Source organism: Lissotriton vulgaris, chromosome 11 (assembly GCF_964263255.1).
Source record: "Lissotriton vulgaris chromosome 11, aLisVul1.2, whole genome shotgun sequence".
NCBI classification, from domain to species: Eukaryota; Metazoa; Chordata; class Amphibia; order Caudata; family Salamandridae; genus Lissotriton; species Lissotriton vulgaris.
In genome coordinates this window covers 1,011,528,842-1,011,543,222 of record NC_141699.1, presented here as the reverse complement: position 1 = coordinate 1,011,543,222, position 14,381 = coordinate 1,011,528,842, and the positions used below count along the sequence as shown (strand labels likewise).

The window sequence follows — 14,381 nt, the reverse complement described above, 5'->3', positions numbered from 1 at the left end:
ACCCTGTCAGGGATTGTAGCTGTTGCTTGATCGGGTTTCACCCTCCCTCAACCAACAGCCCGATTTCTCACAACAGTGCACTGGTTGAGCTAGTTTGTCCCAAAAAGTCTTTGTGCCTTTCATCAACCCTATATATGAGCAAAAAATATTACTTTTCCAAAATAATGTATTGGTTCTACTTTTTTTAATAAGTGTTTGCATCAATTTACTTTACCCCTGTTTTTATTACTTTGTACAACAAGGTGATCTTACCTGCCTTTCAACATTTTGTGACATGACCTACTAGTTTTAGGGCACATCTCAAAACTATAGACAAGTCTCAAAAGTCAGTATGTAATTTGCAAATACTATTGACAACCTATCTGTAAGTATATCTTGTCCTCAGTTATTCAAATGACTGATTTGGCTATTCAAAGTGGAGTGCGAACAGCAACCTAAAAAGTAGCCTCACCCACAAATGAAAAAAAAAACTAAGTTTTCAAATGTAGCATATTTTGAAGGAAGGTCTGCTAAGCAGCAAATAAATACAATCAGGCATACAGAATAAGTCGAAACTAGCAAATCTCAGATACGTATTGCTGCCTGGATTATCAAAGAAGATGCTGAACTACATTGAATTGTGATGTTTTATAATAATCTGAAAATGATTTCAACAAACAACAAATCCAGCACACACGTACATATCATGATTTGATCAACATGTCTCCGAACAAACAGTAAAAGAAGGTTCAGATGCTTTTTTTTCCAGTTTTTATTTTTGGTGTGAATATGTTGGTATAGCATACAAAAGCCTCGTAAAATAGTTTTACGGTCAGTTATAGTTACACTATGTTACAAATCGGTTCTATCCTAGGCGTAAGCATAGTAGACTATTTTAGAAATAGTGTCCATGTTCTTCAAGCGGTGCCATCTACAAAAAGTTAATTGCTGACCATGTGCATACATATAAAAGTTAATCACCTGAACGTTGCTAAAATTCAGGAACATAAACCTTTTCAATCATTTCCGGAAAGCTATCCCCACACTCTGTACTCAGGGTTTATTGATTATGGGGCTTGTTCGCCCATCAACTAGCTGCAAGTATAATACCCCACAGTGCTTCCAAGTAGCAACAAAAAAGCTTCACCCACAGTTCGTCCTTTTAAAATATTATTTTTCCTGTATTTTCATTAAAATAAAACCATGGCAGAAGCTGAACTCAAAGAAGGTAAATGTAGCCTTCTCAAGACATAAACTGGAATGTAGATTTAACTAGGATGCTTTTGGGGTCATTAAGCGCCAAGCAGAACGCTGCTAATGGAGGGGTAGAAAGCCATTGTGGTACATGCATCACCACCAAAAATGGTGGCGCGTGCCACTAAACGAATGTAGAAAGATGGCAGGCTTTTCTGGAAGACCAATGGCAAATAAGATGGTTAGTGACCATCTACTGGGGTGCAAGGTGGGAAACTCCAGCTGTTTTCATGTTTTTTTTGTGTCAAATAAAGTCACCCGCACCCCTGTGCGAACTGTCCTGCATCCATGAAAGAGACATAGTGGACATAGTGGCTACACAGGTCGAGGGTCAAATGCAAATTCTAGAATACCTTAGATTCTGCAAGTGTGAGGTATACAAGGATAGATGGATTCCCACACCATCACATTCCACTGGACTTTTTTCTCCAGAGGTACCATTGCAACAACATCAGCCCACCACCATCCACATAACTAATGCAGGATTGTATTTAGTTAACCCACTTTGTGCCCGATTCACAGAACTAACTTCAGACAAAATCCTAAACTTACTACCATTTTGGTATTCACAGAAGGTACTTACTCATTTTGGTATTCACAGAAGGCACTTACTCATTTTGGTATTCACAGAAGGCAAATGCTCATTGATGAGTAAGGGCCAGATGTATCAAGGCTTTTGCGACTCGCAAACGGCCGATTTGCGATTTTTGATATGTATCAAAAAATCGCAATTTAAGGAATCGCAATTATCTGCGATTCCTTATTTTGCCATAGCATTTAAGGAATCGCAAATTTTGCGATTCCTTAAATGATATGTATGACACATTTTTGGTTTGCAAATTTGTATAAAGAAATCGCAATTTACCACCAACTTGCAGTTGGTGGTAATTTGCGATTTCTTTAAAAAATGCCCAAATTGGCATTTGTAAGGGTGGCATGTGACACTCATACATGCATGTATGCCACATGCACACACATGTAGATTTGAGGGGTGCAGCAGGGTGTCTTTGAGACACCCCTGCACCCTTGAAATAATTCGCAAATTGCGATTAGCAAATTGCGAATTCCCAATTTGAGAATTATTGCACTATCATTCCTCTGGGCCTCCTGGCCCATAGGAATGCATTGGAAATTATTCTTTATTTGCGAATTCGCAAAATGCGAATTCGCAAATAAAGAATAATAAGGAATCGCAAAAAAATTGCGAGTTTGTACATACATACCGTTTTGAGAATTCTAAATAGCGATTCGCAAAAAATCGCTATTTAGGATTCGCAAAACGGTATCTTGATACATCTGGCCCCAAGTGCCTTCTGTGAACACCAAAATGAGTAAGTGGCTTCTGTGAATACCAAAATGAGTAAATGGTAGTAAGTTTAGGCTTTTATCTTAAGTTAGTTCTGTGAATCGGGCCCTCTATTCAGATAACCAAAACACTATGAAAAATATAACATGCTTCATTGTGAAATCATATTCAGCACGATTTACTCTCTCGTTGGAAAGGTGATTTGGGGCGTGTGGTGGTTTACTTGTTGTTATTCTATGCTCTGGAGTTGCCTGTTTTCCTTAGCAATTCTTATAAAACTGTGTTGTGCAGATGCTCGCCAGACATTGATCTTTAGTATATTTTAGCATATTTCCGACAAATAAGAAAAGTCATCAAATGTGCAATGTACAAAAACAGGAATGCTTTTCTCTTCATAACTGCAAAATACTTTAAAAAACATCGTTGACATCAACTTTTAGACAAATCGTTTAATAAATAACTTGTGTGTTGTTTATGTGTCTAATAAAGTAGTCAGAAATAAAGTGCACCAAAAAATCCATGAAAGTAAAACTTAACATTTACCTAGTGGTGATAGAAAAATATAGGATAGCTGCTTGCTAAAATCTTCACTTAAACTCTACACCTTTTCCAAGGAGGCTGTACAAGTGACAGGGCATTCAATTCTGAAAGAACACCATCATGCTTAAAGAAGTAACAAGACATTTTTCCTATCCTCCTGGCATTGTTCCTCTTCGTCATCATCTGGCGTGTATTCCTCACTGAAATTCGCTGATGATGAATCCCAGGCTTCCGAATCAATAATGTTCCTAGATAAGGCAGAACATATGGAGACAATATCAGTTCTTAGAAATCAAAATGTACCATGCATTAGCAAATGAAAACACGCCTTGGTTTGCTATGTGACTCTCAGGCAAAGTATGGCACCACTACTCCATGCATGTGAAATTGTAGGAACTGTCTCACAATGGGTGTGGTGACCTGCATCCAAGGGGGACTATCATGGTTCCAGAGATTCTGGGAAAGTAATCCTCACCCACTCTTTTGTGCCCTCCCTGCGCTAGAATCGTAGTACTTACTGTCCATCCTCATAGTTCTTCTTTTCAATCTTACCCAGGATAATGTTAATAAAAATTAAATGGCTTATTCGCGAGGTAAGTTTAACAACTGGATCCATATATCCATCCGCAGCCACCTTATCAAGAACTCCCAGCATTAGGCGATTGAGTCGGTCCTGGCAGTACCACCTGGCCAGGATGGGAAACGCTTACTCATGATGAAGCGTGCCACAAAAGAGTAGGTGAGTTTTCTTAATCTCTGGTCCCCTGCAACCATGGTAGTTCCCATAGTATGCAGGTCACCACACCTATAGTGAAAAAGTCTTGAGCTAGGTGGAGAGGTCTTTACTTGATTTTCTCCCTCTACCCTTTCGTAATGATACAAATTGTAGGAACTACCACAAGAGACACACAACATAAAGTCAATGCCACAATGTGTAAGCAACTAAGAATCAACAATATGCTGTGCCCCTCGAGACAGATGGTGGTTAAAAGTACTCAGCAACAGAGAGTAAAAGCTTTCTGTAACCTAATGTTATGAGCTACAAGTGAGACATTCCACTTATGTCAGCTAAAAGTGTTGGAGTTGACCAATGGCGGCTGAGAAGTGGTTTTTAAAAATGTAACTTGAATGAATCTACATCGAAAAGGATTGAGTGAGCCAGTTCAAACCCCGTGAACAAAATTGAAATTTTACAGTACATACTACCAAATTAAACGTTGATGAAATGATGGCAAAATAGTAGATTTTCCAAACAAATGGTTAAAGAGAGATGCATATTACAGACTGTTAAAATATCTGTTTAGGCAATGTCACTTGACCCATGGTTTTAATACTTCATCTGCCACTGTGATGCAATGAATGACAGGCTTGTTGCTGGAAATGCTAACACGAACAAAGGAGGAGCCACCGATGTGCCAGGGACAGAAGTAATATTTTTATTAATGACCACAATATATCATGGATGGGCCACTATTATGTTAGGCCCAATCAAAATGTCACTATGAATGCCCACAATAAGACAGGTATGGACCATTACTTTATCATAGGGCTGGCCAGAATATTACTAAGAATGCCCCCACCGGGTCATAGACCACTGTAATGCCAGGGACATTTAGATGCAACTAAAAAAATCACATGTTTAACCCCTTGCATCCTGATGACGGCCCCCATCCATCATGCACTACGGCGCTCATGTGCCGATGATGGCTGGGGGCCGTCATAAACACGCCCACTCGCGATTTTGCCGCACACGCACAGAATCGCGGCCGCATGCAAGGGCTTAATCATGGGTACAACAAGGTTATTCCGGAAACAGCCATAACATCACCAACAAAGCTCACAATATTTCATGGATAGGCACCATGACCCCCACATACCCAACTCCATAGCAGATGCCAACAGGAAACATATCCCCAACAACAGACACCTCAAAAAGGGTCAGGCTCACATCAGTCACTCAGGGTGGGCACACACTCTCCCTTCATACATCCACAAAAATGTCTCACTTTCACTCATGCACAGAACACTCCTCTCACTCACATGCCCTCTAATATTCACACTGCTCTTACAATCACTTTCTCTGCTCCCTATGCTATTAAAACAATTACCAGTTGTCACATAGCACACTTAATTTCCCTTTGGATCCCACAAATGTTTTCCCTCTGCTGTCGGTGGACTCTGCTTCCCTGATGAGATTACTAACAGCCCAAGCTAAATTTAAGACAGCTGTTGGAAAACGAGGCAATATGTGTGAGGCCTGCACAAATAACATGTCACATTTGCCCTTCACTGGGAACCAAACACCCTAGTGTAGCGCCTGACTCTCAAAGGGTAGCATTGCAGATCAGTCTAAGGCTTACTCAAGGGAGGTGGGGTGGACTAGTAATCGCCATTACAGGTGTGCAGAAATAACACTCAATAATTGATTATCCAGTCTGTACTTTGCTTTCTAAAAGTAAGAGTACATTTATTAAACACACACACTACTTAATACTATGCACCAATTTACAAATATACATAAGCTGTTGGAATTACTTTGTGACATTGCATGACATCGCCACCCCTCCTGCAGAGGGGGTGGGGTCTAGTACCACCACTCCCATGAATGCACATCATCTTGCCCCCTAATGCAGTGGGTTGACACAACCTGGAGTGAGGGCCTTGCCAACTGGCACCATCCCCGTGGCGACCCACCCCATCATCTCAACAAGTATTAAAAATAGGTACACCTGCCCTGTGGACACATAACCCTGACTGAACATTGTATACTGACCATAGAGTATGCACTTCTACATCTTAGGTTGGTCCTCCCCTAACGCAGTAGCAAGACTACATGTTTGGGCATCACTTTAAATTAGGTACTTATCATAGATGATAACAATTATAATGCATTGCAATCACAGCCTCTAAAAGGCATCACAGGTAAAATCACCGGATTAAGCAAATACAGCCAGACACCCTAACAGGGATGTCCAGCAACATAACCCCATTTGGCTTATGACATCCCCTTACACAGGTATTTCACATAACACATGTGACTACCAGTCCCTCTAAAAGAAATAACATTAGTAAATGCATTTCTGGTGCAATTACACCTCTTCACCTCCAGAAGATGCCATTCTCCAGACACCCCCAACTCAGCCCTTCACACCTTTGTGCAATCCATAACGCACCCCCAGCTGCAGAACAAAAGTTCCAGCCTCAGAATGCTTGGATTGCTGGCTGAGCCCTTGAGGGGTTATTCTTTCTGAGTTCCTAGAGACTTAGGGTGGGAAGATTGCGTTGCTCCTGCAGCTCCCCCTGCACCTTTGCACTCACTTGGTGGTGACCCCGTTCTGCTGGAGCCACCACACGTGGAACACAGCAGGGTTTCATGCAGGCCTGTCCAAGCACTGCACAGCATTATGGGGCGCTTCTTCCCGGCTCCATGAATATCGTAGCTGGGGCTCCCCTGCTGCGCTGGGAGAGCCGAGCTGTGGTCCTCCGGCTGCTTCTTTTTATCGTTGCAGGGTCCGGTCCCACCCCGACCCCCAGGTTAGTGCTGCAGCTCGGGGAGCCAACTCCGGGCTGCTCATGCTGTTTTCAGGGGCCCGGTCCCAAACGGGCCCCTCTCACCTTCTTTGGGGCCCCGACTCCACCCGGGTGCCACTTTGGGCTTCTTCGGTGGAGAGCCGCTCGGGGGCCCCACCCCTGGTGGCTTCCACTGGCTTCCCGACTGGCCAGCACCTTTGTGTGCTGCCGCGGGAGCCGGCTTTCCTGTTCTGATCTGCCCCCTCCGGCGGGTAAAGGCGAGGCCGCTTCCCAGCTCTAGCGGGTCTTTGGGGGAGTGCGATGGCACTCCCCCCGCCTTCCCGTTACCGCGGAGGGAGTGCAACGGCACTCCCCCACCTCTCCTTTACTTTGGGGGCCTGGGGATGGGGTCCTGGGCCCCCCACAGGGTCACCTTCATGGGGAGCGCGACGGAGCTCCCCGGCTTGGCTTCGGTGAGTCGGGCCCGGAGTTGGGATCCCTTTTGGGCATATTCATGGGGAGCGCGATTGCGTTTCCCGGCTTGACTTCTTCCGGGGGCAGCCCCCGGGACCTGACCCACCCCGGGGCATATATTGGACCGGCGGCGGAGCCCCACGTGCTTCGCAGTCAGTCCCAGTAGAGGTCAAAGGTTGCCCACCTTCTGGGAGGCATATCTCAGCCCCCAGGGGACCGAACTTCTCAATCTTGGCCTCTTTCTTGCTCCTGGTGGCGCTCTGTTGAACTGTAATTAAAATGACCCACGAGACTCCATTTTGTGTTGCCATGCTCTTGGCAACCTGATGAAGAATTGCTTTTCACGTCCCTGCTGAAGCTTGCTCAACCCCCCCGCTCCTTGTGGTCGAGTCGATTCCGAGAAGCTGCCTGTGTGCCTCACCGCCCCAGTTGTGTCAGAGACTTAGTCACATCCTGTCCATTGTTGGTAACTCAGCCTGTCACAACCAACTCCTGTGCCCTGTGACCACACCATCTGGTCAAGGAAGCATGAGGCTGTGCCCCGTGACCACACCATCTGATCAAGTGAGCACGAGGCTGCAAACTGTGACCACATAATTGAGCAAGGAAGCACGAGACTGTGTACATTGTGCAATCAGAGACAGATGTCCCCTGGCCACGATTGCACCACATGAGACTGACGAAGAACTTGTCTGATAAGGAACTTGTCAAAATGTGGAACTATGTATTGTGCAAATGGGCATGGCTAGTACTATAAGTATGTGTGCACTGCGGATTGAAGCAACAGTCTCTGTAGAATTGCCTTTGTACCATTCTGGGACCCTGTCCTTAGCTCGAGCTAATAAATAACTTACTTCCCTCCACGGCTGGTTGTCCTGGTCACTTTGGTAATGTATGATTTAAGCAAGAAGAACCCGTAGATTCTAGGTATCCCCTGCACCGCTGGCTTTGACTCTCCTAGTGGGGGAGGGGTCTCCAAAAAGCTGGTTCTACAGCTCCCCAGCAACTGGGAGCATTTTCCTTCGCCCTTATGCTCTCCAGGAGGGCGAATGCAGCAGGGAACGATCGTCACTGGCTCCCTGCGCCAGCCCTTTGCCTAGCTCTCTTCCTGGGCCTCTCTCCACCTTGCGCAGAGGCCCAGGCTTCAGTTCACTGGTCCTGGTCTTCCCTTGTGGCGCAAGTCAGGGTCCTGGGCCTGTCTGAAGGTTCTTCCTTCCAGTTTCCTATGGTGCCAGGCTCCAGCACTAGTAGTCCTTAGCAGACCACACCCCAGAGAGAGCTCCTCTTCCTGTGCAAACTCTTTAAAATAATTTGGAGGGGAATGGCAGGAAGTCTCTGTTTGCCCTATCAAACAGTGACACATCACTTCCCTGCCCCTGCTCCCTCCTTCCTGCCCAGGCCTCTGGGTCTGTTCAAAATGGCGTCGTACAGGGGTCTCATGCCACATGGTCTCTGAGAGACCCTTCCCCCTCGCTGCCTTCTCTCCAGAGCAGCTTGGTGCCTGGCACCAGGTGTCAGCTACTAATGAATGAACCTGTAGATCCACCCATTGTTTCTTCTTGGAGTGGAGGCCTTCGGCCTTGGAATGCTTGTTGTGCAGGGCTGGGCATTCGATGCTACAGCTTGAGGAGGAAGGTCATTAATTCGGTACACAGACAAAATATCGATTTTTAAATATCGACATGCAAAAATATCGAAGTTTAAATATCGAAATACAAAAATATCGAAGGTAAGTAATATCGATAGTCTAAATATCGATATTGGTATGATATCAGTAATATCGAAGTTGTAAATATCGATGTTAATAATATCGAAATTAATAACTTTGATGTTACTAATATCAATTTTTAAATACATTTAGTGTATATTATATTGTATTTATTATGTTTTATTATTTATTTTTAATGTTATTTTATTAAATATTGTCTTTTACTACTGTAGCGGGTTGTGGGTTTATAGGGGAATAGGGTGGGAATTAATTTAATTATGTTAAATTAATTATTAATTAGTAGGAATTATTAATTAATTAATTGAGAATTAATTTTTTATTATTTTTAATTAATTTATTAATTGATAAATATGTTCTGTAGCGGGTTATGGGTTTATAGGGGAATAGGGTGGGAAGTAATTTAATAATAATTAATTAATTGATATATGTTTGTACATATTTTAATTATTAATTAATTGGTAATTAATTTCTATTAATTAGTTAATTAATTATTATAATTTTTAACATATTTATAATTATTAATTAGTTTGTAATTAATTATTATTAATTATTTATTACATTAATTATAGTGATTTTTTATATATATAATTTATTGTTATTCTTAATTAATTAATTGTGCAAAATAATATTAATTATTAAATTAAATTCATTACAGCAAATGTGCTAATATATTTACTTTATTGTTATTGTTAATTAATAATTAATTGGTAATTAAATAATATTAATTAATTTTGGGTACAGGGGTATTTTTAAGGTTCAGGGTCAGTTTTCAGTTCATGGGTACAGGGGTATTTTTAGGGTTCAGGGTCAGTTTTCAGTTTTTGGGTAAAGGGGTATTTTTAGGGTTCAGGGTCAGTTTTCAGTTTTTGGGTAAAGGGGTATTTTTAGGGTTCAGGGTCAGTTTTCAGTTCATGGGTAAAGGGGTATTTTTAGGGTTCAGGGTCAGTTTTCAGTTCATGGGTAAAGGGGTATTTTTAGGGTTCAGGGTCAGTTTTCAGTTCATGGGTAAAGGGGTATTTTTAGGGTTCAGGGTCAGTTTTCAGTTTTTGGGTAAAGGGGTATTTTTAGGGTTCAGGGTCAGTTTTCAGTTCATGGGTAAAGGGGTATTTTTAGGGTTCAGGGTCAGTTTTCAGTTCATGGGTACAGGGGTATTTTTAGGGTTCAGGGTCAGTTTTCAGTTCATGGGTAAAGGGGTATTTTTAGGGTTCAGGGTCAGTTTTCAGTTTTTGGGTAAAGGGGTATTTTTAGGGGTCAGGGTCAGTTTTCAGTTTTTGGGTAAAGGGGTATTTTTAGGGTTTAGGGTCAGTTTGGGGTTTTTGGGGTACAGGGATATTTTTTGGGTTCAGGGTCAGTTTTGGGTTTTTGGGTAAAGGGGTATTTTTAGGGTTCAGGGTCAGTTTTGTGTTTTTGGGGTACAGTCGTACAGGGTAAAAATAAAATAAATTTAAATTAAATCAATTAAATGAAATAAAAAAATATAAAATTACATTTAATTATTAAGATTTTAATTTATTTTAAATGTATATGTATTAGTTTAAATTTTTTAATTATGTTTTAATATTTTTATTTAATATTTGTAACATTATATGTATTTTATAATTATTTTTACATTATTATTAATACATTTAAAAAAACGATATTTTTAATTACGATATTTTTGTACTACGATATTATTTTTTCAATATTTTTGTACTTACCTTGTTAGGGATAGGATTCCGATATTTTTGACTTCGATATTTTTGTCCCGATATTTTTGTACTTCGATATTTTTGATTTCGATATTTAGTCAGACATTCCATTAATTCAGCCTGGCATGGTAAGCCCCAGCCAGGCCCTGGTTATGAGCTGACTCATGACATTTCTGGATGACCCAAAAGCAGTACAAATATGACTTTGGACTCTGCAGAATACTTCTTCTCACATAAGTTACTGTGGACTTTAGGGCATGTCTGTAATTTATAGGAAACAAAAACTAGCCCATGTGCTCCCCATTCTCATAGGAGGATAATGGAATAAAAACAGTAAAGCACACTGACTTTCCCTCAAATGTTTCTTCGCATTGTAGAAAGCCTATTTCGTATGTCACCGCCCAGTTCTGCATGAGTTCTGCCACAGCATTCAATTTGTGGCAGCTCCTGGACTGTGCACGCTAGGAATCTTCCCTGCGCAGCCCTTACACCTGTGCACAAGCATGCACACACGTGTCTGCATGTAACCCGCCCGGTGCCCCCCCTGGCAGCAGGGCAGTGGCCTACTCCCGCCAGGGAGACACCGGTAAAATACACGTGCAGTCCCTTTCATCATGAGCTCACTGTGGGTAAGTCCCAATTCATGAGGCTCTCCAACAGTAAAAGCTCAACAAATAAGTGTTCAAAAAGCGAAAAATCCGGGCGGCTCAGATGGTCAGAACCACCTTCTAACAACAGCATGGGTCTGTCCCTTGCAATTCCCATCTGCACTTTATGTTGGCTTCTGATACGGCTGGTGACAAATATGTATAACTGCGTTATCACCCAAGCGGGTTGCCTAAGGCAAGCACAACATGTCTGTGACAAATTCTGCCTGTGTGACGAGTGCTAAGCAGTAAAAGTCCCCTGACACAATCATATGCAAAGAACATGGCTTAGTGTAGCTATCCTAAAGCCCTCTCACTGTTTTGCAGAAATACAGTTTTAGGTTTCCTGAAATGATTAAAAAAAATGACACGGTGTTAAGATAATTCCATGCCATTTCTGCAGCTTGAAGGCAAGAAAACCACCTTGACTGATCAATTTAGTAAGTGAGCCTTCATCAGCCTAGCCATAAAACACATTGAGTGAAATAAACTAAGGAAAAGGAAAAAAAATAAAGAAGCTTAACTACCAGAAAAGGGGAGTTTTTTTAACAGTTTTTCTTGAAGGCTACCTAAGATTGAATACTCTGGATGTGCAAATGAAGACTATTCCAGAGTTGGTACCAAGCAAGTGGTTGCCTGTCCCAGACCATTTAACTCGATGGACCAGGAACAGACGTTTGACCAGAAATTTATCAAGCATTTGTAGTGAGGGAGGTACTGGTAAAGACCTGTCCTTTCTGTGTAACAGAAGAACAAGTTACTTACCTTTGGTAATGACTTATCTGGTAGAGACTCGGTCCATTTATTCCTTACTTTCCTTAATTTAGAATATTTCCCAGGCGTTGGACTGGATCCAGCAATTTTTTAGCAATCCCTTTGCACACTGGTTGGTTGCGTCCTCACCTACGCCGAAGTAATGTTTGCGGAGCCTATATAGTCACCACCCCAGCATGCTAACCTCACTTTTTGAGTGTTGTTCCACACCAGAAGCACAGAGGCAAGCTGAGGAGAAATTAACTAGTGTGCCAAAGTGAGGGGAAGTCTGATCGGAGGGCAGATGCTCATGCTCAGGGTTAGGGATACCAGACTCGCCTTGCCCAATACAGAACCACCAAATGGACCTGTGCCTTGTCTTTCTTGATCTTCTTTTTTTTTTACTGAGTTTTACATAGCGTGAACTTGACCCGGTATCAGAGAGTTTACATAGCACCAGTTGCATTACATGAGGACACATTCATTTTTGTTAGGCACGGGGAGATTAAGTGATTTGCCCAGAATCACAGGATGTTCAGCGTCATTACCAAAACTCAAACTCGGTTTGTCAGATTTGAGGTCGACCACCCTAGCCATTAGGCCAACTCCTCTCCTCTTGAGAACACTGGACAGGAGAGGCATAGATGGGAAGGTGTCAGGAGTACTAAGCTCCAATCAAAAGAAATGTGTCTCCGATCAAGAGCTACCATGGAAACTCCAGCATGTAGAAGTGCTGACATTGCACCTTTTCCACTGTGGTGAACAGATCTGACCAAGGGTTCTCTCCAATCTCTGAAAAGACCTTGAACCACATCTGGATGGAGACACTACTCATGACCTGTAAGGAATCAGCAGCTGAGTTCATCTGCTCTGGAATTCAGAGAACCTGCCAGATGTTGAACTACCAGGAAAATGACCTGATATTACAGCCATGTCCAGAGCTGCAAGGTCCACAACCCACACAGCCCTCCTTGTTGAAATACCACATGGCTGTAGTGTTGTCTGTGAACACCTGAACTAGCCTTTCCTTGATGGAAGAATAAAGGGCTTTCAATGCTATCAGGATCACTCATTTCCAACAGGTTTATGTGAAGCTGAGATTTTGTCGAAGACCAGAGTCTGCTAATCTCCATCTCACCCCAATGAAGAAGTGACACATCTTTTACCACTGTGAGCGCTGGGTGGGGAAGAGAGAGGGGTCGGCCACTGACCCAATCGTGGTCCGTGAGCCACCCCTGCAGATCTTTTGCAGTCTCCCTCGATATCCTGACAAGATCAAAGCAATTCCTGTGAGGCCGACCCACTGGGTCTGGGTCTTCAAATCCCACTGCCGAGACCACATATGCCAAAGGGCATGTTTTACAAATGGATGCAGGAGGCGATGAGGCCCAGCAGCCTCAGAGACAGTCTCACGGTAATACATGAAAGAGGCTGAAACATCGAAATCATAGCCTGAATATCCTGGACTCTCTGTTACAGAGGCTACGCCAAAACCTGACTGTATCCAGAAGAGCTATGATGATATGGAGTGTCTGAGAGGGAATCAGGTATGACTTCGGCATGTTTACATGGCACCTCAGTAATTTCAGGAGCTTCGCTGCAGTCTAGAGTAGGGAGACGACTGCCTGAGGAAATCCCACTTTTAACAGCCAGTTGATGAGGTTGGGGAAGACTAGAACCTCTCACCAAGGCAGATGTGCTACACCCACCACCATCATCTTAGTGAACACCTGAGAGGTGCTGGTGAGACCAAAGTGGAGCACAACTAACTAAAAATGATCTAGACCTACGGTGACCTGCAAGTAATGCCTGTGGACAGGCAGGCTGGGGATATGGAAGTAGGCGTCCTTCAAGTCCAACTGTACCATTCAGTCTCAATGGTCAAGGGCAGATAAGACCTGAGCCAAGGTGAGCAGCTTGAATTTTTCTTCCTGCAGAAAGCAGTTGAGAGGGGATAGGTCTAATGTGGGGCGGAGGCCTCAAACCTTCTGCTTCACCAGAATGTGGAGGGAATAGCTATCATGACCTACTTCTGATGCCAGTACCCTCTCTGAGGTTCCGTGAAATCTGAACCTGGGTCATAAAGGTCGTGGTTCCGTTACGATTTTGGTAACAGCGAACCGTAAACAGTGAGCTCAGCAAGCATGAGTGTTTTCGTCATGTTACACCGATGGATTCACTGTGTATTTGACGATTTGGTTCTGAACCCTTGGGTTCCATTTTGTGCATGGCAGCCATTTTGTAGATTGCCCTCACATAGGCCTATGACTGTGGCTGAACAAGTCTCTGGGACACGTGCACCTTAGCTTGAGTTTGTGCTGACTCCTGTTTGACCTGAGTGAACTGACCCTGTTGCCTGAAGCTGACCTTGCCAAACCAGTTCTTTCCCTTTAGCTGATCAAGATTAAGGATCAGAGCACAGGACATTGTAAAGTTTTTACTGCACACAAACATGCCTTATCCTACTCCTATCTGTTTCTGTTCCTTCTTTATGGTCTATT

General features: G+C 43.0%; 1 protein-coding gene across 2 annotated transcripts in view; it reads right to left on the bottom strand.

Moving 5' to 3' along the window:
- Positions 1-736: 736 nt before the first annotated feature.
- Positions 737-14,381, bottom strand: part of ZBBX (zinc finger B-box domain containing) — a 551,428-nt gene continuing 537,783 nt past the window's right edge. Inside the window, exons 20-21 of one of the 2 annotated variants that reach the window (XR_015300974.1) lie at positions 2,528-3,327; positions 737-1,811 (exon numbers count right to left, since the gene is read on the bottom strand). Coding sequence is in view for 1 of the 2 variants with exons in the window: in XM_086944333.1 (XP_086800459.1) it covers positions 3,204-3,327 (124 nt within the window). In the remaining variant the exon portion in view is untranslated. Of the gene's footprint in view, positions 1,812-2,527; positions 3,328-14,381 lie in introns of those variants that run through there. The other variant, XM_086944333.1, reaches the window with a different exon arrangement.